This window comes from Manis pentadactyla, chromosome 4 (genome assembly GCF_030020395.1).
Source record: "Manis pentadactyla isolate mManPen7 chromosome 4, mManPen7.hap1, whole genome shotgun sequence".
Classification (NCBI taxonomy): domain Eukaryota; kingdom Metazoa; phylum Chordata; class Mammalia; order Pholidota; family Manidae; genus Manis; species Manis pentadactyla.
In genome coordinates this window covers 12,977,615-13,002,120 of record NC_080022.1, presented here as the reverse complement: position 1 = coordinate 13,002,120, position 24,506 = coordinate 12,977,615, and the positions used below count along the sequence as shown (strand labels likewise).

Here is a 24,506-nt window from a genome sequence, read left to right as displayed (position 1 = left end):
GAACAGCATCCAGGTGGCTGGCCCTTGCCACGAGAAGTGTGACGCTGGGGCTCAGAGGCCAAGTGACCTGCCCAAGATCCCTCGGCCCCCAAGACCCTGCTCCATTCTGGCCTGCTCGGCCCCAGAGCCTGGCCCCTTCTGCCTTCCTCCCCAGACTCTGCACTCCTGCGACATACAGACAAAGGAACGGGCTTCCAGGCTGATGGTGGAAGGAGGTGAGGTGGTCTGGTGCAGAAGGACAGAAGTCCTGGTTCTGCCCCTTGCCTTGTGCTCAACCTGGTGTGAGACATTTGACCTCTGAGCCCCTCGGTTTTCCCATTTGTAAAATGGGACTAACCGTGGTACCTTCTCCATGGTTGAGTTTTTATGTGTAAAGTACTGGTGCTTAGCACCTAGTAAGCCCCAAACACGTGCTAGTAATTAGTATTATACTTGCGTTGGTATTTTAAGTCCCATTTATGCTGTGAGCCCTTTGAGAAAATCAGACCCACAGACAGACCCTCTGGGCACCTTCTCCTCCGTCTCCGTGACTCTGCCCAGGGGCCACACAGCAGACAGAGGGTCCCTCTCACCTGGCCGGGGCTCTGAGGCAGAGCCTGGACCCAGCTTAGCCACCCCTCAGCCTTCAGTGTGGCCGTGTGAGCGTGGGGAACCGGGCCCCGGGTGGGATCCTGCAAATACTGCTGCGGGCATGTTCCTGAGCACACTGACCTGAGTGCTGGCCACTTCCAGCTGCCCTGCATCCTGCTTGGTACCCACGTGAAATTCTGTGTCTGCCCTGCAGGCTGCGTGGGTCCTGGGTATGGATTTGGGCCCTGCTGGGTCCACAGAACACACAGGGTCATCTGGGCTATCGCCCCACCTTCCCACCACACTCATGTCAAGACAGAAACGGGGCTCTTGCGCCTTGTCCGGATCTCTGGACGAGGGCCCCTGGGGGAGGCGGGAAGAGGGAGTGGGGCTGTGAATGGGGCACCACGTTGTCAGCTGGAGAGGCAGCAGGGACAAGCTCCCACAAGACAGAGGGCAAGCACCCAGTGGGCGCTCCAGGTCTTGGGCGTCTGACCCCAGGGAAAAGCTCACACAGCTGGTTACGAGCCCCCCACGACTGCCCCCAGACTCAGCTTTGCATGCACGCCCACTCTGCAACTCTGGCATACACGTGGGCAGCCTGGACATGGAGAGGTCCTGCCTGCATGTCCCAGGCCCCCAGCCCAACCCAGGGCTCCACACGCTGTACCATAACTGGCTCTTTGCATGGCCTTCTGGGCCTCAGTTTTCTCATCTGTAAAATGGGACGTGGGACGTGGCCTACCTCATGGGATGTCATGAGGCTCAGTGGGATAATCCAAGTGGAATGTTGAATGTTGAAACCATGTGAGTGCTCAGCAAATAGCAGCTCTCCCTTTGGGGGAGCGGTCTGGCTTTTTTCTGCGCTCATGTATCACCCGCTGTGCTTAACCTGGTGTCAGGCTCATCAGGGGCGCTCAGAAGTGTTTGCTGAATGAACAAATGAACACATTTTAGCGATGCCTTTCCCCACTTACTCCTGGAAAATCTCCAGGCCAGATGGGGGTAGGAGCTGTACTGGGAAGGGTCACCCAAGGGGAGGAGCCAGGAAAGGGTCCCCCAGAAAGCAGAAGGAAAAGCCAGCTCCTTTATTCTTTGATTCCCCCTGCACTCCCTGCATGCTGGGCTCTGCTGGGCCTGGGGTAGGTGACATTCCTTCCTCCAGGAATGACCATCTGGCAAGGGGAGGGGGACCCTCCATCAAGCCATGGAGGGATGATAAGAAAGGCTCCCCAGGCTACAGGAGTTGGGTGTCCCTGCTGGGGCAAGGAGAGTTGGCCTCCAGTGAGCCCACAACCTTTCCCCTCCATTATTTTCATTGTCTTTGTTCTTGTTTCACATTATGATAAGACATTCATCTCATACAGGATCTTTATCACATATACATATGTTGTGAGACATAAACAAGCCCCTGTGACTCAGCTGTCTTCAACTTCACACCACCATGTGCTAGATGCTCAGGCATTTTGAAGATAAAAATTCCTACAACCTTCACTGCAGCTTGGGGGGCTGAACTCTTCTTGGAGCTAAGGCTCCTAGTCCTGCCCCGCGTCACCACAGATGGCGTGGGCAGAGGTGAACCACAGCCACCCATCTGACTGCACCAGAGCGAAGGGTGAGGGGCTCTCATATACTTGCACCCCAGGCCTGCTGGAGCAGAGAGCCTGGGTCTGTCCTCTGACCTTTCCCATGGCTGGTGGGTTTGAATGCCAGCTCAGCCACTTACTGCTGTGTGACCGGGGCTAAGTCACTTAGCCTCTCTGAGCTTCATCCTTTCACTGCTACAAATGGGGACAGTAATAGTACTACACTGTGAGGGTCTACAAGTCAATGTGTGTAAAGTGCTTACTGCAGGCGCCACTCACGGTCAGAGCCTGGTAAAAACACGGGGTTAGCATTCTTGTTAGTCCTCAGATCCCAGGACTCTGGCTCTATCACCACTCTTGTGGGGGAAGCAAAGGGCCAGGGAAGTTAAATTAAAGTGCTCGAAAGCCCTTGGCAGGGCTGGTGAGCAGGGGGAGAGTTATGACTGGCTTTAGTCCCATGGTCCCCACAAAATATCCAACATGCCCAGGAACATTAACCTAGAAGGGGAAAGAAAAACAAAGACACAACTAAACAAATGCTCTGTCAAGGAAGGAAATATGTAATCAATTAACTGAGCCTCCCCAACCTCTCCAAATAGTAATTAGGAGTGTCAGCCCAGCTCAGGAGGAAATTGCCAGGGCAAGGGCTAGCTGCTCCCCCGAGATTCCAGAAGCGAACACACAGAACCAAGCAGGCATGGAGGCTGGTCCTGGGCACGTCTCAGAACTCCACACACCTGTCTCCGGGCCTTGGGCCGGGCTATGCCTGGAGCCCAGACACCCTGGGGGTGGGCGCACTGCCTGGTCCCCGTGAAGGTGCAGCAAGGAAGGAGCAGAAAGGATGAGAGCTGGGAGGGCTGCCCACCACCCGGAGCTCCCTCCCATTTGTGCACTGGGAGCAAAGGAAAGGGAAGCTCAGAGAAGTTGTTGACGAGCCATGTTACTGCAGCGGACTCGGCCCCAGGGCTCGCGGCTCAGGGCCAGCTCTGGTCTAACGACCTGACCCTCTGACCTGGAATCCCCTTATCCCTGTAAGAAATACATATTGGCCGCTGCCTCTGGGGGTGCCTGGTATCATCTGGTCACTGGGGGAACAGAAGGGAGGGACCGAGTGCTCATTCTTGGGATTCACCAGGCTGGGGCCAAAGGGAGAGGGTCTGTAGCCGCACAGGTGAGAGTCACACCAGCTGGAGACCAATGCCCAGCAACACAAACAGCAAACAGGAGCAAAGGGACAAGAGCGACTGGGTGGGGGGAAGGAACCCTCCCGATGAGGGGCTGGGGGGCATCTGTGCAGAGGTGACCTCTGATCTAAGACCTGGGATGGGAGAAAAGTGCACTGAGCAGAGGAAAAACATGAATGAATATCCTGAGAACACTGTGGGAATAAGCTCGGTGACAGGGCCAGGGTGACCTGGGGACAGCAGGGGAGAGGGAGCAGTGAGGCTGGCCAGGTGGTGGGGATCATATGGGATCTTACAGCCCAGAAAGGGAACTGGGATTCTCTCCCAGGTGAGTCAGGGAGCTGTTGGGGGTCTTGAAGCAGCAGATGCCACAATCTGATTTCACTTCAGAAAGTCACTCTGGCAGCTGTGTGTGGAAGGGACCCGGTGGTGAGGGACCCAGATGTGCAGAGAAAAGATGTAAGCAGTTGGGAGCTGGAAAGAAAAGCCCTTGGCAGGACATCAGGAAGCCTGGGCCCTGGCTTCTCCAACCCTACGGGGCTGTGTGACCTTGAGCAAGTCACTCAACTTCTCTGGTCTCTGCTTTTTGTAAAATGAGAAAGACCTCCCTGCCCTGCAGCCTTGTGTGGTATGGCCTAATCACCTGGGTTGCCGTCTGTCTTATTTGCAAATAGAGGTGACAGGTGCCTATTTCCTACCAAAAGCCCGTGGCCCAGTGACATTTTCTCCATTATCTCTATCAATGACAAGTTTTAGGTGAATCCTTTTCCTTGACTAATGTTTAGCTCTGCGACAACCTGATGGTCCAGCTGGGAGCTCCTCCTGCATTCACTCACTCATCCATCCATCCATCCATCCACCTACCCGGCCATCCATCTCTCCCATCACCCCTCCATTACTGAGAGCGTCCTGCGTGCTCAGCAGTGCACTCACGTCTGCTTACTCTGCCAGGACCCTTAGGCTCACCAGACCTGCCCTTTCACCATCAATCCCATCCAAGCCTCATGTCCTAAAACACAATTACCTTCCGAGGCAAAGAAGATTCTCCCAGAATCTGGGAACTTTATTAGACTGCAATAATATATTAAAGAGGAGGTTTGCATCACCTGGAGCAAATTCTAATGTGAAGAAATACCATGGCGACAAATACTTTGTTCTGAACCGTTTACTAAATTAAGTCTTTCCCGGACATTTTTAACCTTCAATTTTTTTAAATACCAGCAATAAAGTAGTTGCATAATTAGTAATAAAGCTGACAGCCCAGTTACTGATTTTTTACTTAGAAGGAAAAGGATACTATGTATGTGAGTGTGTGTGTGTGTGTGTGTGTGTGTGTGTGTGTGTGTGTGTGTGTGTGTAGGTAATTCCTAAAAGCTCTGATTATCTGACTGCAGATATATAAATTATTTGCCATCTCAGCAACTCTACTCCCTGGGCAGTGGGTTGGAGATGCTGCGCTGAGCTCTGTGGCATGGAAATGGCTCCCCCCAAGAATCTTTTTCCCCTTAGGAGTTGAGCTTTGGTTCCATAGCTGTCTGGCTGTGTGACCTTAGGGAAGTCATCCACAGTCTCTGGGCCTTGGTTTTCTCCTCTGGAGAATGAGGGGGTTGGCCTGGGTGATGCCTGAAGGCTACTAGCAGATCTGTCCCAGAGTCCGGGAGGGGACAGTGACTTCAAATGGCATGTGTGTCGGTGGTTCCCACATTCATATCTGTTGAACAAAACCTCCCCTTGCCCTGTGTTTCCACGGACCTTTGCTCAGGTGTCTAACATATATTAAATTTGGTCCAAACAGAACTCATGAATTCTGCAGCCTACCCTCAGCCCAAGCTGGTCCCCCTCAGCTTCTCCCTCTCAGGAGGGAGCCCCCTCCGCCTAAATTCTGTGATACCACGGCTAATGCTAGAGGTCACTGTTAACTCCTCTCTTTCTGACGTTCCCCTGCGAGCCCACCAGTAAATCCCACCAGCTCTGCTCCCAAATTTTGCTCCCACCACTTCTGCCCACTGCCACCATGGTCAGCCTTTCACCCTCTCCTCCCAGGCCTCCCTGCTTCCATGTTCACATGCTCTCCAGTATCTGTGGATCTTTTAACCACAAAATAGAAGCAAGATCGACCTCGATGACGCCTTCTCATTCCTCGAATACAATCCGAACTCTCTCTAATGCCCCAGAATATTCTCCAGCCATGGTTCTTAAACTTGTCTGCATATTGGGATTGCGTGGTGGGCTTTGAATAACTGATATCAAGTGAGTGCCCCAATTTCCCTTGCCCAGTAAATTCGGATTTAACCAGCTGGGCCTCGGTCTGGACATCGGGAGTGTGTAGAGCTGCCCTGGGTGTTTTGAGTGTGGACCGTAGACCCCAGCACTGGCCTCACCCGGGTGATGACTGGAAACAGGATCTCAGCTCCCCCCCGCCCGCTGACTGAGAGTCTGCATTTTAACAAGGCGATCGCTGGGCATGGTCGAGTTCAGCAGGCCTGCTCCCTGTGCTCTGCTGACCTCTCACCTCACCTCCCACACTCTGCAGGGCTCATCAGCTCCCCGGCCACTCTGGGTCTCTTTCTGCTCTTCATCTCGGGTGCTTGCTTTCTCCTCGGCCAGATGCTCATTGCAGGGCCTCTGTGCGGCTGCTTCACCCCTCCATCCAGACCTGAGAGGCTCCTGCCCTGGTCTCCCCCACCGTGTTGCTGGCACAGCTCTGGGAATGTTAGCTCCGTGGGCACAAGGCCCTGACCTTACTTGTTCACCCCATCTCCCCATGTCTACAAGAAAAAATTTTTAAATGGAAAATGAATAATTAGGGCAAGTCCTTACCTGAGGGGGCTGAAACATGTAGTGGTGCCTGGGACACGGGGCAGAACTTCCTTCCCCCTGCCCTGCCCAGGGCACTGCCTGACACTGGCCTTGAAGTTCTCTATGGTTGATTTCGGGTGAAGGATCTGTTTCTGGAAGGCCTCTGGGAAAAGGCAAACTGCTACTCAGCGGAGGAAACAGGGTACCCCTGAAGCCCCCCATTCCATCCTCACAGTGGTCCAGCCCCCTGCACTGCAGGGAAGTTCTGTGTGATGGGGAAGCTCTCCCGGCTCTTGGGCGGGTCATTTCCCCTCTCAGGACTGAGCTGGATCCCCATAAATAGACTCTGAGATCTGCACTTCATGGCATTGTTGTCAGGGTTTAAGCAAATGATGGATGGGAAAGAGTTTTGCTGACTGTTTGAAATAATAATTCCACATTTGGATGACCTGTCAGCTCATTAATTTAGCAAATCTTTACTGACAACTTGTACTGGGTACTGAGGCCCTAGAGATGAAGAAAGGAGGGTCCCAACTCTTGAGGGACAAGACTCAGCCTTGGTGACCGGGGGGCCAGAAGCAGAGGACCCACTAGTTGCAGTACCTCAGCACATCACCAGAGGGCAGCAGACCGCTTTGCAGCACCTCCCTCCCCAGGGGAGAAAGCCGGGAAGGGTGCCTCCTGGGAGTCCCGCAGGCCTCCTTGTGGGCCTGGGGCAAATAGAGAATGAGTGCAGGTGGGTGGAGGTGGCTGCTGAGCGGCAGCTGTGGACTCAACTGAGCACGTCTGAGTCCCCTGCACCAAAGGCCTCCACTAACCCAAGATCCAACCGTGGAGAAGTGCACGGACCCCCATTGTGGAATGTGGGCCCATTTGAAGCTCCTGGGGCCTCTGGATCCAGGATCCATGCTGCCGAGGAGACTCTGGGACCAGAGAGGGGCTCCAAGCCAAGAGATGCAAGAGAGAAGGGAAAGCATGGTGTGTGCCCGTGCACGCACGTGTGTGGGGGCCCAGGATGGGTGCTCCCGGAGCACAGTGGGTGGGTTGATTCTGCCCAAGCGGGAGGGTCAGGGAGGGCTGTGCCGAGCGGGGCACTGGGGCTAGGCCTGGAAGCACTGGTGGGCTTCAAAAGGGCCTAGAAGGACAGGCAACCACCAGACAAGGAGGAAGTGGGATGCGGAGCTGTCCACACCAAGAGAAGGGCCAGGGAGAGGGAGAAGGCAGCAGGGACAGGCAGAGAGTGGGGCACTAGGGGAGGGTGTCCTCAGTGGGGACTCAGGCCATGCAGTGGAAGCACAGTAGGTTGAATGGATTTCTCAGCAAGTCAATGGAGTTGATGCCACCAGCTGAGACGGCAGAGGAGGCCCGAGTGGCTTCTAGAGTTGCGCTTCCAGAGCCAGGACTGAGAATCACGTGGTCTCCTTTGCCAGGGCATCCAGGGGCCTGTAACTGCGAGGCGGTGGCTATTTTTAAGGTGGTGACTGACCCTGACAACTTGCTACCTGGAGGTACCAATGTATCGGGGCCACAGATACACTCCGTGTGTGTGTGTGTGCGCGGTGTGCACACAAACACATGCATGTGCATGTTGGATGGGGATACAATGTCATTTGCCTTCACTAAATCACCCGAGTCTCCTGTGCCTGGCACTTGTCCTGGCATTCACTGTGGGCATTCAACGACTGTTGAATGAGCCTGCCCCCACTGGCCCAGAGACCCAATCTGGCTGCGATGGCCCATGGAATGCCACAGCAGGGGTGGGAACCTAGGCTTCACCATGTGCAAGCTGTGTGACATTGGATAAGTAATGCACTTCTCTGTTCTTCCATGTCATTATCTACACAACAGTATTCGATGAGTCCAAGATCTGCGCTCCATGGATGGCTGTTAGTATTAAACCAGATGATGGATGGGAAAGAGTTTTGCTATTTGAAATGATAATTCCACATTTGGATAACCTGTCAGCCTATTGATTCAACAAATCTGTCCTGAGGCCCTGGGGTTCCCTCCTAGGCCCTGTGCCAGGTGCTGAGGACCTGGAGCTGAAGAAGGGAGGGTCCCTGCCCTGAAGACAGGGCCCAGGGAGGAAGGCTGACAGTGGAATCCTGCAGTCTCAGCAGAGCCCTGCCCGGGGGCTGGAAACAGAAGGCGGGTCCAGAATTCATTGTCTCTAATTGGTGCTCTGGGGGTGAGGGCCTGGGGTGGGGTCCAGAGGGACTTTAGGCTCAGAAGGCACAGTACACTCCACTTTTGGGGAAAATGCCAGGGAGCTGGAGAAAGGACATCTTGCTCCTAGGCTCCCTGTCTCCAGTCAAGGCCTCGCTTCCTGAAAACTTTAGTGCAGCGCCTGGCACAAGTCAGCTGTTATCACTCTGCTGATAACTGGTGGTATCTGGGCCTGCAGTTGGCCCAGGCTCTGGAATTAATTGATGCCTATAAGGTCAGTCCAGACTGGGAGGTCAATGTCTGGTCCAGCTACTTTGTCTTGCCTTGGGGCCTTAGGACAATCATCTGTTGGCCATTGGCTGCCAGCAGCAACTAGAATTATCTGTGCCTTGTAGCTTCCCACTGAATTTTTTGGCCCCAGTCTGCACATTGGAGCAGATGGAAGGTGTTGTGTGGAGCAGGGCTTTCCAAATCTCACTGCCAACATCTTCATCTGGAAGACTTTTTAAAAGACATTCCCCAGGCTATGTTCCAGACTGCTTGAATCAAAATCTATCAAATTCCTGGGTGGGGCCCAGGAACTGGTATTTTTAGCCAACTTCCAAGGTGATCCTAATGCAGGTGTTCCTGGGACTGGCTTGCAGTGTAGACACCACAGGGGGTGTCCCACTCAGCCTACACATGCAGCAGGCCAAAAGTGCCAGGGAATTGGGGTACCCAGAGCAATTTCAGCTGATGACGGATGGGATGTGTGGATGAATCCCCCCTCTTGTCCCTTGGGTGTGACAACTTCCCATGGTCCCCTTGAGGTCCCCAATGGGATCAAGGTTCAGAGGCCCCCACAACAGCCTCTAGGATGCCCCTGTATTGGCTTCTTCCCTTCCCACTATTCACCATTCTCCTCCCAGATTCCTGGGACACCCTCCCCAACAAGCCCCTGGCTCTGGAATCCTTGTCTCAGGGTCTGCCTCCAGGCCCCCCACCAAGTGGGGATATACAGTCCCACCTGTGGGCTTCCTGCACATGCTGCTGTCCTCCACACCTGCCCACTCACAGCCTGCCTTGGCGCCATTCACCTGTTTGGCCAGGCCCGGCACAGGCCGAGCAGACTGTTGCTCAGGTGTAACTTGCAGCCTCTCCTTTAAGCCGGAGTGGAACCTGAGAGGGGCTCAGGCGACTGAAGATTCCCCTAGTGGCCGGGGGGAGAACTGCAGTCCTTGCTCCTACAACAATTCCTGGTTTTGAGATGAGGACCTGGGTCCCAGCTGGAGTTGAAGGCCTGGGGTGTTCATTTCTGATGCAGCTGAGAAGCATAGCCTGCTATGAATAAAGTGCTGAGAAGGGCTCAAGGTTACCTCTACAATGCCTCTCTGGCTCATTCACATTCCCGGATGATTTCTGGGTGGGAGAGAGGAATGGGTTTCAGTGGGTCAACGACTGGGTGTAACCTTTGATCAGCCAGTTCCATAGGGCAGGGCCTGCGTTTGTCCTGATGTCCAGTGCCTGCCACAAGCCTGGCGCATAGTAGGTATTCAACATGTGCTTGCTGAGTGGTCAGATGTATGAACAAGTGAATGGCCATTCCGTGTACAGGGAGTCTGTGCTATGTATGTTTTGGGGATAGAAGATTTATGATTCAGGATAACATGGAGAAGGAGAAGGGAGCTATGGAATTCAGACTTTCAGACCAACAAGGGTCGGAGGCACTTTTCTTTGCAGCAACAGCGAAGAAAGCCTTTGCCCTTTTATGCATAGAAGAGACTGCAGAAGAACACTTAACTTGTCAAATGAACCCCTCTGTTCTTTGGCCCAAACAGTTAATGTGTCTATTAAAAACCAAGTACATTTTCCCACTTGAACAGATTCCAGAGGGCCTCTGCTTTGAAACCTGTCTGCCTACTTGGAGGGGCCTCGTCGCGGCTTCGGCACTTCCCTACCTCCACGTCTTTGCACACACTGTGCCCTTCGCCTGGAGTATCTGTTCCGGGCTTCTCTTTGTCTAAAACCTACTGAGGCTTCGAGGGCTACTTCAAATGCCACCTTCTCCATGATTTCCCTGGTCTCTCCAGCTCTGATTCATCACTGCATTATATCTGGATCTTTCCTATGACGGGTATCACTTTATTACTTGAATCGTTAGCTATTTGTCTCCATGTTTTATCTCGCCTTTTTCTCCTTTCATTCCACAAATATTTATTGTTTCTCTCTAAATGCCAAGTAGGTTCTGGGGTTGCTGAAATGGAGAAGATATAGTGGAGCCTTGAGGTTGCTTCTAGGCTAATGCGGGTGGGAAGAGGGGAAGGCTTTAAGCTCCAAGGAGGCAGGGGCTGCATCTTGCCCACCTCTGGCTGCTGTGCCCCCAGCTCTGTGCCTGGCATGCAGCAAACACTCACAGTGCGCTGCCGAGTGACAATGTGATGGGATGCATCTCAAAGCAATAAAGAAGGTGGCATTTCTTCCCTCATCCTCGATCCTCCGGGCTCTTTCTCCATTTACTTGATTTCTCCCGTATCTCCCTCCCCTGATAAATATGAATTAGGAAGGTGTAACTGTGCACTCACATTCTCCACGAAGCCCCCAGGCTCTTCCCCACCCACCCAGCTGTTCTCAACCTCCTGCTGCAGCTTTTGGGGATGGCGCATGGTCACGTGTTCACGTGTTCACCAGGCATGGAAATCAGGCCTGGGTGAGAGCACTGGCTTTCCAGCCCCGCCTCCACCTCCTGGTCCCCGCCAGGCCTCAGGAGTGGCTGGGTTCCTTCTCCCAGCTTCACTCTGATTTAGAAACGAAATCCCAAGGCCTGTGCAGAAACTCCTCTCACCCAGACTCCTCTTTGGAGGGCTTTATCTAGCCTCCTCAGCACCTCCAACCCATTCTCCACTTGGCAACCATGTGAGCTTCACATGACACAGCTCACATCAGACCATAACCTTCAGTGGCTTCCAGGACAGTGAGAATAAGCTAAGCATCAACTTGCTTCCTCACTCCTAGCTCTGGCCACACTGGCCCTTGGGCAGCTCCTAGATCCTGTCAAGCTCTTTCCCACCTCAGGACCTTTGCACTTGCTGTGCCTTCTAACAGGAATACCCTCCCTACCCTCAGCCTCGCCTGTCTGGCCTCTTTTTATGCTGTAGATCTCTGCTTAGATGTCGTCTCCTTTGAGAAACCATGCAGCACTCCCCCCTGCACCACACACACACATCATTCTCCATCACATTGCCTTATTTGCTTCACACACACAAAACAAATTGTAAATGTCTCTCCATGTTCTTCTAAACATATTTTCATAGTCTCTCTCTTCTCACCCCCTACATGGTAAACCTCACAAGAGCATGTCTGCTTATGTCTCGTTCACCATTTTATGCCCAGCACTGTCCCTGACATACAGCAATTGCTCAGTTCCTCTGTGATGAATGGAATGATGCAAATCTTCCAAACTTTAACCAGCAGCAGTGGGGGCTGCCTGAAAGCACAGCTTTGGATACTGACTCATCCGCCTCACAAATACCTACAGATGATCCACAACATGCAGGCTGTGGGCGGATGGTGAGCTGGGGGGCAGGGAGTCAGTGGGGAAGACATCAGACTGTCCCTGTCCTCAAGTGGCTTCCAGACTAGCAGGGGAGGCAGACTTTGAATATCCAGTGTCAGGGCAGGGAGTGAATGGAGGGGAAGTACACTGGGGTATCTGATCCAGTCTGCGCAGTCAGGACTGGCTTCCTGGAGGAGGGGGCTATGTTGAAATTGAACCTGGAATGATGGGTAGGGCTTTGGCAAAAGGAGGTGGGCAAGGTATAGGAGGGCAGGGAGCACACCTAACCCTCATGTCTAGATTTCCCTCACAGTTAGGGCCAGTGGAGGCTGCTGGTGCTCCTCAGGCCATCCTGAACAGACAGAACAAGGGATTACACAGGACTTCTGGAAACGGAAGGCACGTCCTGTGGCAGGGGCAGGGGTGGTTACAGTCTTACTGGATTCACTGTGGCCTCCTTGGAAGGTCACAGTTGCTGTCTGGGAATGGCCACGTTCTGCTGAGATGAATAAGTCTTGCCCATACAACCTTGCCCTTCATTGTGGGGCATACCATTAATCTACTCAACCTGTGCCCAGCCTGGTAGAACAGGGGAATAGGGGCCAAGAAAAGGCGTGAGCAAGCAGGTGTGGAGCACAGCAGATGTTCAGGAAGCCCACAGGTGGGACTGTATATCCCCACTTAGTCGGGGGCCTGGAGGCAGACCCTGAGACAAGGATTCTGGAGCCGATGGTTTGTTAGGGAGGGTGTCCCAGGAAGCTGGGAAGAGAATGGTGAATATGGGAAGGGAAGACGCTAATACAGGGGCATCCTAGAGGCTGTTCTGGGGGCCTCTGAGCCTTGATCCCACTGGGGAGCTTGGGGGGACTGTGGATAACACACACCTTAGTTGTCACACCCAAGGGACAAGGGGGTTGGGGAATTCATCCAGCACCTCCCATCATTCATTGGCCAAGGCTGCTCCGGGGACCCCAATTCCCTGGCATGTTCTCGCCTGCCCTGTGTGGGCTGAGTGGGACTTCAGTGGCCTGAAAAGTGCTGGGGAAGAGCCACAGGTGCTGTGGGTGGGTGTGGATGTCCGCCACATCTCCCTCATCCCTGCCATGGATGGCTCCTTCCTGTGCCTCAGGCCTCAGCTCACCCTCTTAATGGCACTGAAGCACCTCTGTCCTTCCCTGGCACTGAGTCCCTGTGTCCCCTCATCATGATGGCCCTCTGAATTCACAACTTTGGAGACTGTGTACTGATTCATTTATGACTTACTGTCCTTGTTTACTGTCTGTCTCCCCCATGAGAGTGTAACTCCCCGTCTTTCCTATTTCCTGCTGGGTCACCTGGCCCTTGTATCATGCCAGGCTCCTAGTAGGTGTTCAATTAAATACCCTTTGAAAGAAGAAATTATTGTTAATTCCAAGCTGGGAGTTCTGTGTTCTGAGGCTCAGAACTAGAAAGGCATTGGATAGATAGGGCCTCTGGGAGCTAGGCGGGGGAGTGACCTGTCCAGGGTCATGAACTGGGGTGCCCCACTAGCACCCCACCCCAGGAGCAGAAGCCCTGTCACTCTGCCGGAAGCCATCCGGAAACCCCACCAGCAGGAGGAAATTCTCTGGGAGTCCCGGGAGCTCCTCTCAGCTGCTGGGAATTGCTCCCTGCCCATTCTTGGTAATCTCAGCCTCATTGTCCCCCACTTTCCCAGCTGAAGAGGATGCGGCTCAGACAGCTGGGAAGCCAGGCTGCTCTCTAGTTGAGATGCATTAATTTGTAAATATCTTCATTTATATGTAAATGTTCAGTCCGGTGCCCTGCCACCAGCCCTAATGGGACCCTGCAGCCTTGAGATGCAGCCAGCAGCTCTCCATGAGTGGATTAGACCTAGAGAAGGTCTGCTTCTCCCTTGCCTTCTGCTATTCCCTTCTCGCCACAGTGCCTCATCCCCAGGGCTCTCTGCCTGGGAGACTGCCTCTGGGACCGAAGCTCTGGAGAAGGCTGGGGAGGAAAGGAGCACTAGCCACGAGTCAGTGCTGCTGTGTGACCTTGGGCAAGTCTCTTCCCCTCTCTGGATCTTGGTCTCCTCAACTGTAAAATGAGGAGGGCAGCGTGGTGTTAGGGGTAGGATGAGGTGGCTTAGGGTCTGACCCACTTTTTGTCATTCCAGGAGGGGGCCTTTAGGCATGTCCCTTGACCTCGCTGAACTTTGATCCTGTCTGTAAAATGGGGCTAGAAAAATAATAACTTCTGCCTTTGTTCACGGAGTTGTTTGTGACAATTGGGAAAGAGTGTGCATAAGAAGACTCCAAGATTTTGGACAAAGGTGAAGGTGTTGTTTTTTGTTTTATGGTGGAGGAAAGAAGGGTTTTTCTAGGTAATAACAGAGACTATGCACCATTCAGCAACAGTGGAGGCACTTTATGTTGGAGATTCTCATGAGGCTGCAGCGAGCTTCTTGCTGTTGGATTCCCTCTTAGGCGTGGGAAACTCAGGCACAGCCACCCCCGCAAGATGACGCTAAAGCAAGGGGCTGGGGGAGCCTTGATGTGAATCGGGCTGTCAGAAACACCTCTCACTTAAATCCCACAAGTGTGGGAAGCCGGTCATACAAAGCCTGCTTTGCAGAAGAGAAGGTGACGCAGAAAGACAGTACGGCCCTCATCCAAGGTCGCTCAGTAGCAAGTGCCTGAGTTGGAAAATTCAGACCCAGGACTCTGGGCACCAGAGCCATGCCTTCCATGCTCCAGGAAGCATGAGAGGGTGGGTGGCAGGGATGTGCTAATGGTCTCCCAGTTCCTTCCTGGCCTAGGGATCAGAGCCAAGGAGTCTCCCCCTAGAGACCACACCAGTAGTGGAGGGTTGGGGGTGGGCAGGGGGAAGGACCTGGAAGGCTTGTGGGGAGCATCTCAGAGACCATGGCAACTGCCCCAGGGTGGGCCAGCTTGGGGTTTCTAGGAAGCTGAGAGGTAATTGGAGGCTCACTTGCTGCAGAATCATCTGTGGTTCCCAGAATAGTTATTTTCTTCTCCAAAATGAGATTTTGCCTCTTTTTTCATTTTGATTGTAACTGGCTTGTCTTAAGCATGGCTTAATATTTTACGGTGCCCCAAATCCTTTTTGGAAGTGGTGTAGGAGAAATCATAAATAGAGGAATGAAGGCCTCTGAGCAGCACACCTCTTCAGAGTCCCTTCGTGTCCACATTCTCACCAGATCCCTCCAATAAGCAGCTGGGTCTGAGCTACCAGTGCAACGCCCAGAAAGCAGGGGGACCCAGGAAGGTCCTCCAGGGTAGCGCACCCACCTTCCATTCTTACTGAAGTGGGTGGAGAGGATCACTGCCTGATGCCCTGTGCAGGAGGGCTGGGTGCACCTTTTGCAATCTTCTTGTTCCATTTTCTAATTTTGCCCATGGGGAAACTGAGGCCCAAAGGGCCAAGGGTGTACCCAGGGTCACTCAATCAATTTGCAAACTTCATTGTGCACCTACTATGTGCCAGACCTTGTCTTCCAGCTTTGAAACAGACTACCTGGGCACCAGACAAAGCATTTGGCTGTGTGCTATGAAAAAGCATGCATGTACGCACGTGTGTGTGTGTATGTGTGTGTGTATGCATGTGTGTGTGCATGCACGCAAAACTGCATGTTCAATGTCTCACTGAAGTTATTCTTCATTAACACAGCAAAATCCCCCTCTTGAGGAGGGGTGTGCACTGGAGGACCAGCACCCATCAGCCTGTGGGAAGATCCACTCTGCTGGGTTGAAGGGTGGTCTAAAGAAAATCTCCCACAGGGAGACATGCTTGAGTTGGGTTCTGAAGGCCGATGAGTAGTTTACCAAGTGACCAAAGGGAGACAGGTACCCTGGGAAGTGGGCCCAGTAAGTGAGGGTAAAGGGTCAGAGGAATGAAATACAACTGAGGCCTTCTAGAGAATGCATGGGAGGAGCGTGTCCATACCCCTACAACAGGACAGGCAAGGAATGGGACGCACTACCTTCTAGTCTTCTAGAAGGGGGAAGGTATAGGAATATTAAGTCTCTCCATCCCCAGTCATTCTTTCCTCCCCATCTGCTGCTGCTTCTGACCAAGGGTCTGTTTGTTTAGGGTCTGTTTCCCGTGCCAGGCTTTGGGCCATTACAGCTTTGGAGCCTGCAGGCAACAGTAGAACCAGGCAAGCCGTTTCACATCCCATCCCTGTGATTCTGGGTCTGCTCCATGCGGCAGAGCTGTGCCCGGCCCCTCCCGCTTTCTCCCTACAGATGTCCCCCTAGGGAATGGGCTCTCCCTCTGCCTTCCAAGCCCACAGAGGGTGATCCTGAGAGCCCCCCAAGAGCACTGAGGGATGGACACCAAGGGCTGGCGAGGTGGCCTCCCGGTCCCCGGCCCTCGCCTCACCTCACAGTGGACTGGTACACCAGGTCCTCCCTCTTGCGGTAATTCTCCATGTGCGAGTAGTTGGTGGAGAACATGGCGTCGAAGGTGAAGATCTTCTGCTTGATGGTGCCGCCATCCGTCACCTGCAGCAGAGCACAGAGGTAGCCACAGGTGAGCGCTCGCCGGCGCTGGCCACACCCCTTTCCTCTGGCAGTAGTGGGCTCCCAGGACCCTGGAGATGCAGAGGCCAGGCAACCCACTGGCCCGCTGCCCCAGGAGGAGCTGCTAGTGGGGGGATGCCACAGCCATCTCGGGGACCTCCCAGGCCATCCCCACTTTGCTGATGTGTGAACCAAGCCTCTGAAGTGCAGTGACTTCCCGAGGTCCTGCAGCCAGGAAGAAGCAGAGCTGGTCCTTCTCCAGCCCTTGCCAACACACCAGGCAGTCTCATTTCTGTGACCCCACTGGTTGGTTTTGCAGAAATGACCAGTGAAGCTTGGAGAGCCATGGATGGAGCCAGGAAGTATGAATGTGTTTTGCAGAATGGAGTCACAGAGCGGTAGCCTGACCCTAAAGCGGTCCCTGTAGAGGAGGGAAGGAATGGGGAAACAGGCTAGACAGACAGAGAAGGGGACATCTGGGGGCTGGGGCGGTCACCAAAGCAAAGATCTCATGGGGAGACAGGAAAGCTGACAGCAATAATTTCTGATAAATCCTGCAATGAGTAGATCCAGAATTGCAAGGAAGCCCAAGGACAGGGCAGTCACGGAGGGCTTCCTGGAGGAAGTGATGTCTAAGAAGCCTGCTGAAGAAAGAATAGGAGCAGAGCCAGCCTGGCAAAAAAGTGGTCATGCTTTCCAGTGAGAGGGGACAGCAGGAGCAAAGGACCTGGGGGGCAGGAAGGCGCAGTGCACATGCTTAATGAAAGTAGACTGTGTTCAGAGCACCCGGGATGCAAAGGAAGTGGGTAAGAAGCCTCTGGGGAGAGAAGCTGGATGGTAGTTGAGGCAAGCAAAGGAGTTCAACTGCCCCTCAAGGCAACGTGGTGGAGGGCCAGGCTGCCATTCTGTGTACAAGCTCCCGCTGGCCTTAGGGTGAGACCGATGGAAGGGGCATAAGGCAGAGGACTGGGGAGAACCCAGTCTACTGACACAGGGGATGCAGAGAAGGCCACAGCGTGGGGACTTGCCCCCCTCCGGCTGCCCTTGGGACAGGCCAGGAGGGAAGTCATGAGTTTCCATTTCACTTAGGAACCTGGAGACCCGGGGAAGGCAGGGGACCTCAGGAGTAAAGCCTGAGCTGGAAGACAAAGGCTGCTTGGTGCCCAGCTGCTCACAGCTGATTAAAAGTCAGACCCAAGTGTCCCGCGCTCCCAGCTGCCTTCTGCCGGCTGCATCCCCGTGTCTGCAGCCCCTCGGGCTAATGAACGTGTTACTCCACAAAGCAGCAAGGTATGTGTTGTCACTGTTTCAATTATTTATCTGTTTACTCGGCTGCCGTTTTCCCTGCAGTTTTCCGCTTGTCTCAGCAACTCTATTATAGACTGGGAGCCTGCAGCCTCTGGCTGCTCAGCTGGGCTCCTCGCTAACTGTCAGAGACCCGGAGGCCTCACGCCTGGGTCGGGAGAAGGGAATTAACTCCCTGCAGCTCGTCTTGGTGCAGCGGGGCGAGGTGCTGGGGGAGGTGCTAGGAGGGCAGTGGCCAGGGATGGGGTTTTCCAGGGGCTGGGGTGGGATGCCGAACGCTGCAGCGTCTGCAGCACTCAAGGTGGGCCTTGGGGCTTGGATCTGTGCGTGCAGCGGGCCTCCTCTGGGCACATCAGTCCCCAGTCCGACTTGGACCACATTTTTGTCCTAGGCAGTATTGCTACTGGTTTAGGCGACACAGATTCAATGAAATCCAGGCAGCTGTGCACGAGGCACGGGCCACATCAGTACGGGTCACTCTCCCCAGACTGCAAGCTCATAAAGAGTAAGGAGGTCTCTGTCAGTACCGGGTCCCCAGGGAGCCCTGGCTGGCAGGGTTAGAACGAGGGTAACACTGTTCACATGCTTCAGGACCCTGAGGGGGATCAGTGGTAGGACTTCCCACTGCACCGTTTCCCCTAACCCCTGGCTAATCTCAAACCCTGATGTCTCTCCTCTGGGCTTATCTACAGTTCATACTCTTCGCTTGTCTCCCCTCTGGGGCTTTGCGCTGGGTATGTGTGCAGTGGGAAGGTAGGGAGGGCAGCACATCCTCTCACCTTGCCTCTTTTGCAACACCAGCCGGCTTCCCAAACCAGGAGGAGAGTGGAGGAAGAGGAGCAAAGGACCTTTACACCAGGGCCCTCACCTGGGGGAGGATCCCTCCAACTCCCCAGGAGACACTGGGCAATGTCTAGAGCTTTCCTTGTCTCAAGGGGGGATGGAGGTGCCTTGCTATGACATCTAGCAGTAGGGCCAGTGATGCTGTAACCATCCCAACATGCACAGCATGACACCCCAGAGAACTGTCTGGTCCAAAATGTCAGCAGTGCCGAGGTGAGAAATCCACTATGAGTCATCACTCTGTGGACCCACAATGTCCCTGGAAAGTAAGTAGAATGGACAGCAATTTTCCCATTCTCAGATGAAGACACTGAGGCTTAGAGAGGCAGTGATTCATCCGAGGTCCACACTGGGCTCAGGCCGAGCTCTGGCTCCCAGACCAGGGCTCTCAGCCCACCCACCAGACTGAGAGCGGGCTGTGGATGGGGCACCAGCTCTCAGCCCCTCCCTCTGCCCCCAGCGTGGGCTCATTTGAGGGAGGATGCCAGAAGCCCAGCATAGGTTTGAGGAATTTCCCCCTGAAGCCATGGGAGTGGGAGGCCTTTCTCGCATTTGACTTTCAGTCTCGCCTCCCTTCAGGAACGGGTTTTTTATCTCTCCTAAAATGCAGCAGCTCTTATCATCCCAATCTCAAATTTCAGTCCATTTTTTTTATTATACAAAGGAGAAAAAAAATCTGTCAGTAAAACTGTCTCCTCAAATTTATTCTCCGGGACTGAGGGTTTTATTACTAGGAAAATACACCCGCACCCCACACGTACACACACATACCCACACACCCCAGATAAAGCACTGAAGAATTATCTGAGTCATAAATCGCTGTTTCAGGCCTAGGGACAGGGGAGTTTCAAGGACGCACCTAGTTTTCCTTTGGTTTTATTTACATCTTTTCCCCTGGGGCTGTGTCTCGGGCCTCACTGTCAGACTGTGGGGTAAATAACTGCTTCCCGTTAAACTGGCCTCAGGCTGCCAAAGACCAGGGCTCTGTGTGTGCCAGCCTGACATCCGCCAACCCAGTTCCCTGCTGCTGCCTCTCTGACTTCCTCAGCCTCAGCAAAGGTACAGGAAAGGGATAGACTCAGAATTCACTCTCAGGTCCCAGGCGGGTGGGCGAGTGGCTATTTGCAACGAGGTTATCCAGGCTGCCAGAGCTCCCAAGAGAGAGGATGGGTGGAAGGTGGTTATCACAGAGCTGTGGGCACAGGCATGGTGGCTGTTAGGTTGAGAGTATATTGGAAGACACCACCCCTTTAATTCTGGAAAATTTCACGTGCAGGCACAGTTTTAGGCCTCATGGGAGAGAAAGGAATGAATTTCAGAGGCACAGCCCGTCATGAGTTTACTCAGTCTGGTGGGGGAATGCACAGCCCACAATCAGCTGGGAGGCCACAGTCAGGAAGGCCATGGCTGCTGCAACAGGGATCTGCCAAGTGTTTTATCCGATGCCCAGAGAGGAGTCAAGAATTCTTTTGGAGGGAGGGGTGACCCAGAAAGCTTCCAGGTGGAGGTGGGCCCTCTTCAAGAGCTGCTTAGTCCCAGGCAGGCTGTCCCTGCCTATGGCAGGCTTTTGAACAAGAAGCAAGACCGATTTCTTCCACCTCCAGTAGAATTCTTGATTTCTGTGACTAGCTTCGTGCTCTTGAGCAAGTCATTTCACCTCTCCAAGCCTCAGTTTCCTTATCTGTAAAGTGGGGATAATGTGACCCACCTTCTTGCCAGGACTAAATGAACCGGTTGTAAAGAGCACCTGGTGTGTGAGAAGCGCTCAATAGACACAGCTATTTTTATGCATACCAACACTTCCCTAAACCACCTCTTTTTGTGTGTCTCTTCCCACCCTGCAGGCCTGAGGCTGGAGGGCAGAATATCTTTTAATGAAAAGTCAGAGGATGCAGAATGTCAGTAAATGAAAGAGAGGGACCCATACTTGCGGATGGAGGCAGGTAGGACAAGCCAGAAAGAAGCCAGCGTGGCAGCCAAGGACTGGAGGGCTGGGTGGGGGTGTGTGCAGGGAAGGGGGCAGCAGAGGCCCCGGGATTGGCCAGTGGTCATTGTATCAGCCCAGAGAGGAGCTGAGGGATGCTCTACGAAGGTACCTGGAGGCAGGCTGGTCTCAGGGGCTCTAAGAACTCCCCTGGCACTATAGTGGGGTAGGCCCATGAGGCCAGGGCAGAGAGAGGACGGCAAAGCTGGCAGGGACAGACAAGGTGCTGTCCTGGAAAGCCAAAGCCCATGGATGTGTGAGTTTCCCCTTCCCGTTGAGGGAGTTGTGCCTGAGCATTCATTCATTCATGCAACAGATTTTTACTGACTCCATAAATAGGTCTTTGAATGTGAGCTACTTCCAGAACATACGCTCTGGGGGGCACGGTCGTTATCTGTCCTGTCCATTGCTCTGCCCTGGGTCCAACACATGCCACTCACTCAATAAATATGCTGAATGAGTTGCATCCTTACCATGTGCCGGGCACTGGGGTACCATGAAGAACAGGGAAAACACTCCAGCTGTTCTTCAGTACACACTGGCCTTAGGATAGACTGCTGGGCCCACACTGGGATGGAACTGGGGCTTCCTGGGAGCAGCAGCCTGGCCCAGCCAGATGGTCTCAGACCGTCCACATAGCAGTGCTCCAAGAGGAGCCAGCAGGAGCCTGAGGCGCTGTTTTTGAGGTCCCAGCATTAATGTCACCGGCTACAAGAGAGCATCCTAACCATGCAAAGGGCACACCTGGACCAGAGAGGCTGTGCATGTGGTTAAACAGGAATCCAAGTCCTCTCCAGCATCCGCACAGACCGGACAGTGCCCACGAGCCCTCCTTGCATCATGCATTTGGATTCTCAAGGCTCCAGGCAGATAGAGAAACTGAGGCTGGGAGAGGGGCAAGTGTGCTGCCTCAAGTCATGTGGGTGGTAAGTGGGGAACTGATCCCTCAGCAAGGATTGGTTGAAAAGAGAGAAGTGGGGACCCGTTTTGAGGATGGAGATGTGGGGATCCCTGGTATGGTAGAAAACATGGTTTTGGGTGTCACACGGGCCTAGATTCAAATGTCAGGTCTGCCACTTTTAGCTTATTGCTGTGTGACCTTGGAGAGGTCTCTATGCCTCCGTCTTCTCATCTGCAAAATGGGGACAATATGGGGAATTGTCCCCATGTGGGACAAATGTGGGAATTTAGCACATAAGAGTGCACAGAGGGCCTCGTGGATTGCTGGGCACATGATAATGACAGTGATGGAAGTAATGGTAGCTAGCATACATGGAGTGCATACTATGGGCCAGGTACTGTTTGCAAACATTAATTCATGTTAATTGTAAGGGGAAACAATCAATGCATTTTAGTTAGTACTTATTTCTACTTAGGTCCAAAGCACGGAGGTCGGTCAGTATGGGCCCACTCTGAAGCAGGCAGCAGGTGCATAGGGGAAAGGATGGCTTCTCTACCCCGACACACCTCACCAGCATCTCAGCTACACCGCACGAAAAAAACCAAGAAGGCAGAGACCTGGGTTCTAAGTCCTCCAGGCTGGTCTCTGCGCTGCTTCCTTCTCTAGGCCTCAGTTTCCCAAAGTGCTCAATAAGGAGATTTGGGGCAGGGTGACCTCTGAGGACCATTTCTACTCCAAATGCCCAAATGCTCTGATTCTTGAACAGTCGGCCCTGGAGACCACAGTTACTTTCATGCTGGCTTTGCCCACCAGGGCTCAACAGCTGCCCACAGGCCCTGAGGCTTCCAGGGCCCCAGCTAAACCCCCAGCAGCAAAGCCAGCCTCTGCCAGGCTGGGTTGATTTTCAAGCAGAGCCACCAAAGCGTGGCAAATGGACTTCGTCCAGCCAGCAGCGTGAGGCTGTGGTTTTCATTTGAAAAACAAATAAGTCTCCAACTCCACCTCCTTACCACGTCCCTGGGTGCCATCATCTGGAAGAGGAGGAAAAAAAGGGAAGGGGAAAATCACCCCGCCCCCACCACAACCCACCTCCTTCTCTTTGTGTTCCACAAAACCAATTACAGGTTGGAAATAGCTGTAATAAAGTTGATATCCCACTTACGGGCCAATCCCACCGCGGCTGGAAAGTGTAATAGTGCCAGAGAGTGAAAACTGCTGGTGTATTTTTCCGGAGCTGTTTAAATTGCCTCCCTACATTATCCCAACTCCTCTCCAGCCGGGAAGGAATTTGCTCTCCTGGAAATGGAGCAGCTGAGGTCTTTGAGGTTGGGCAGCGAGAGGAAGGGTTTGCAAGGAGGGTTTTAATGAGCTGATTAGACACGGAAGGGTGGTGGCGCCTGGGCTGGAGTCAGGCGGGCCCCAGGTTTGATTCCGAGCAGAGGCGGGTTACAGGCAGCTCCTGGCTGTAAAATGGGCAATGCCTGCCCTGAGGGGTTGTGGTTGGTGGGGACAGGGACGTTTAATTAGGTGATGCAAGTGATGCATCTTAGCTGGGACACTGCACCAAGCATGGGAGCCTCAGTTCTGCTGGGGGCACTGTCAATCCCTCTGGGTTCTCAGGCAGGTCACTCATTGTCTCTGAGCCCCAGTCTCTTCACCTGTAAAATGAGGGATGCTAATCGAACCTATACCCCAGACTTGGAAATACTACAAGGAACCAGTATATGTGGGAGCATCTTGTAAAATGTTAATTTACTGCTCCATTCCTAGTACTGTGGTCAGTGACGAACATCTCTGAAACTTCTGCCATCAACCATGCCCTAAAAATCCCTCCCCATTCCATTCAACTGAGTACGTCGCCTGGGGACTGGCACAGAATATGTTCTTAATGTATGTTTGTGGAGTGAATAAGCAAGTCAGCGAATGAGGGAATATTCTGAAGGCCACTTTAGCAGAAGTGTCTCTGTCTCACCACTCAGAAATCATGCTGAGACGAAGGAACCATCAACAAACAAAAAGGCAACCTACTGGATGGGAGAAGATATGTACAAATCATATATCCAATAAGGGTTTATATCCAAAATATATGAAGAACTCATATTAGCAATCTGATTAAAAAATGAGCAGAGGATATGCGTTAGAAGATTGGAGACTGATGAAAATTAGGCTTGGGGTGGATTAATGATTGTGCATTGAGCATTGACTCCCCTATACAGAATTTTATTGTTGTTAACAACCATTTGATCAATAAATATGAGAGATGCCCTCTCAAAAAAAAAAAAAAAAGTACAGACTTTCAATTGTAAAATAAATAAGTAACCAGGATGTAATGTATAGCATAAGGAATACAGTCAAAATATTGTAACAACTTGGTATGGTGATAGCTGGTAGCTAGTATTATCATGTATATAAATGTTGAATCACTGTGTTGTACACCTGAAACTAATGTAATACTGTGTGTCAACTACCCTTCAATAAAAAATAATAATAATAAATAAATAATAAATAGTTAATATTTTTAAAAAAATATGAGCAGAGGACCTGAATAGACATTTGTCTGAAGAAGACACACAGATGGCCAACAGAGACATGAAATCACTAATCATCAGGAAAATGCAAATCAAAACCACAATGAGATATCACCTCACACCTGTCAGAATGGCTAGTTAAAAAAAAACCCCACAAGAAAAAATTAGTGCTGGTGAGGATGTGGAGACAATGGAACCGTCCTGCACTGTTGGTGGGAATGTAAATTGGGGCAGCCACCATGGAAAACAGTATGGGGGTTCCTAAAATAATTAAAAATAGAATTACCATGTGATCTAGCAATTCCACTTCTGGATATTGACCAAAGAAAATGAAAACCTGAATTCAAAAAGATAGACACACACCTATGTTCATTGCATCATTGTTTACAATAGCCGGGATCTGGAAGCAACCTAAGTGTCCATAGATGGATGAATGGATAAAGAAGATGTGATACTATACATAAAGGAATATTACTCAGCCATAAAAAAGAATGAAATCTTTTGCCATTTGCAACAACATGGAGGCACCTTGAGGGCATTATGCTAAGCAAAATAAGTCAGAGAAAGGCAGATACAGTATGATCT

At 52.6% G+C, this 24,506-nt stretch overlaps 1 protein-coding gene across 2 annotated transcripts in view; it reads right to left on the bottom strand.

Moving 5' to 3' along the window:
* IGSF21 (immunoglobin superfamily member 21) overlaps positions 1-24,506 on the bottom strand; it is a 227,404-nt gene that overhangs the window by 53,163 nt on the left and 149,735 nt on the right. For both annotated transcript variants that reach the window (XM_036914445.2, XM_036914446.2), the window contains exon 3: positions 16,221-16,342. In XM_036914445.2, coding sequence (XP_036770340.1) covers positions 16,221-16,342 — 122 coding nt within the window. The remainder of the gene's footprint in view (positions 1-16,220; positions 16,343-24,506) is intronic.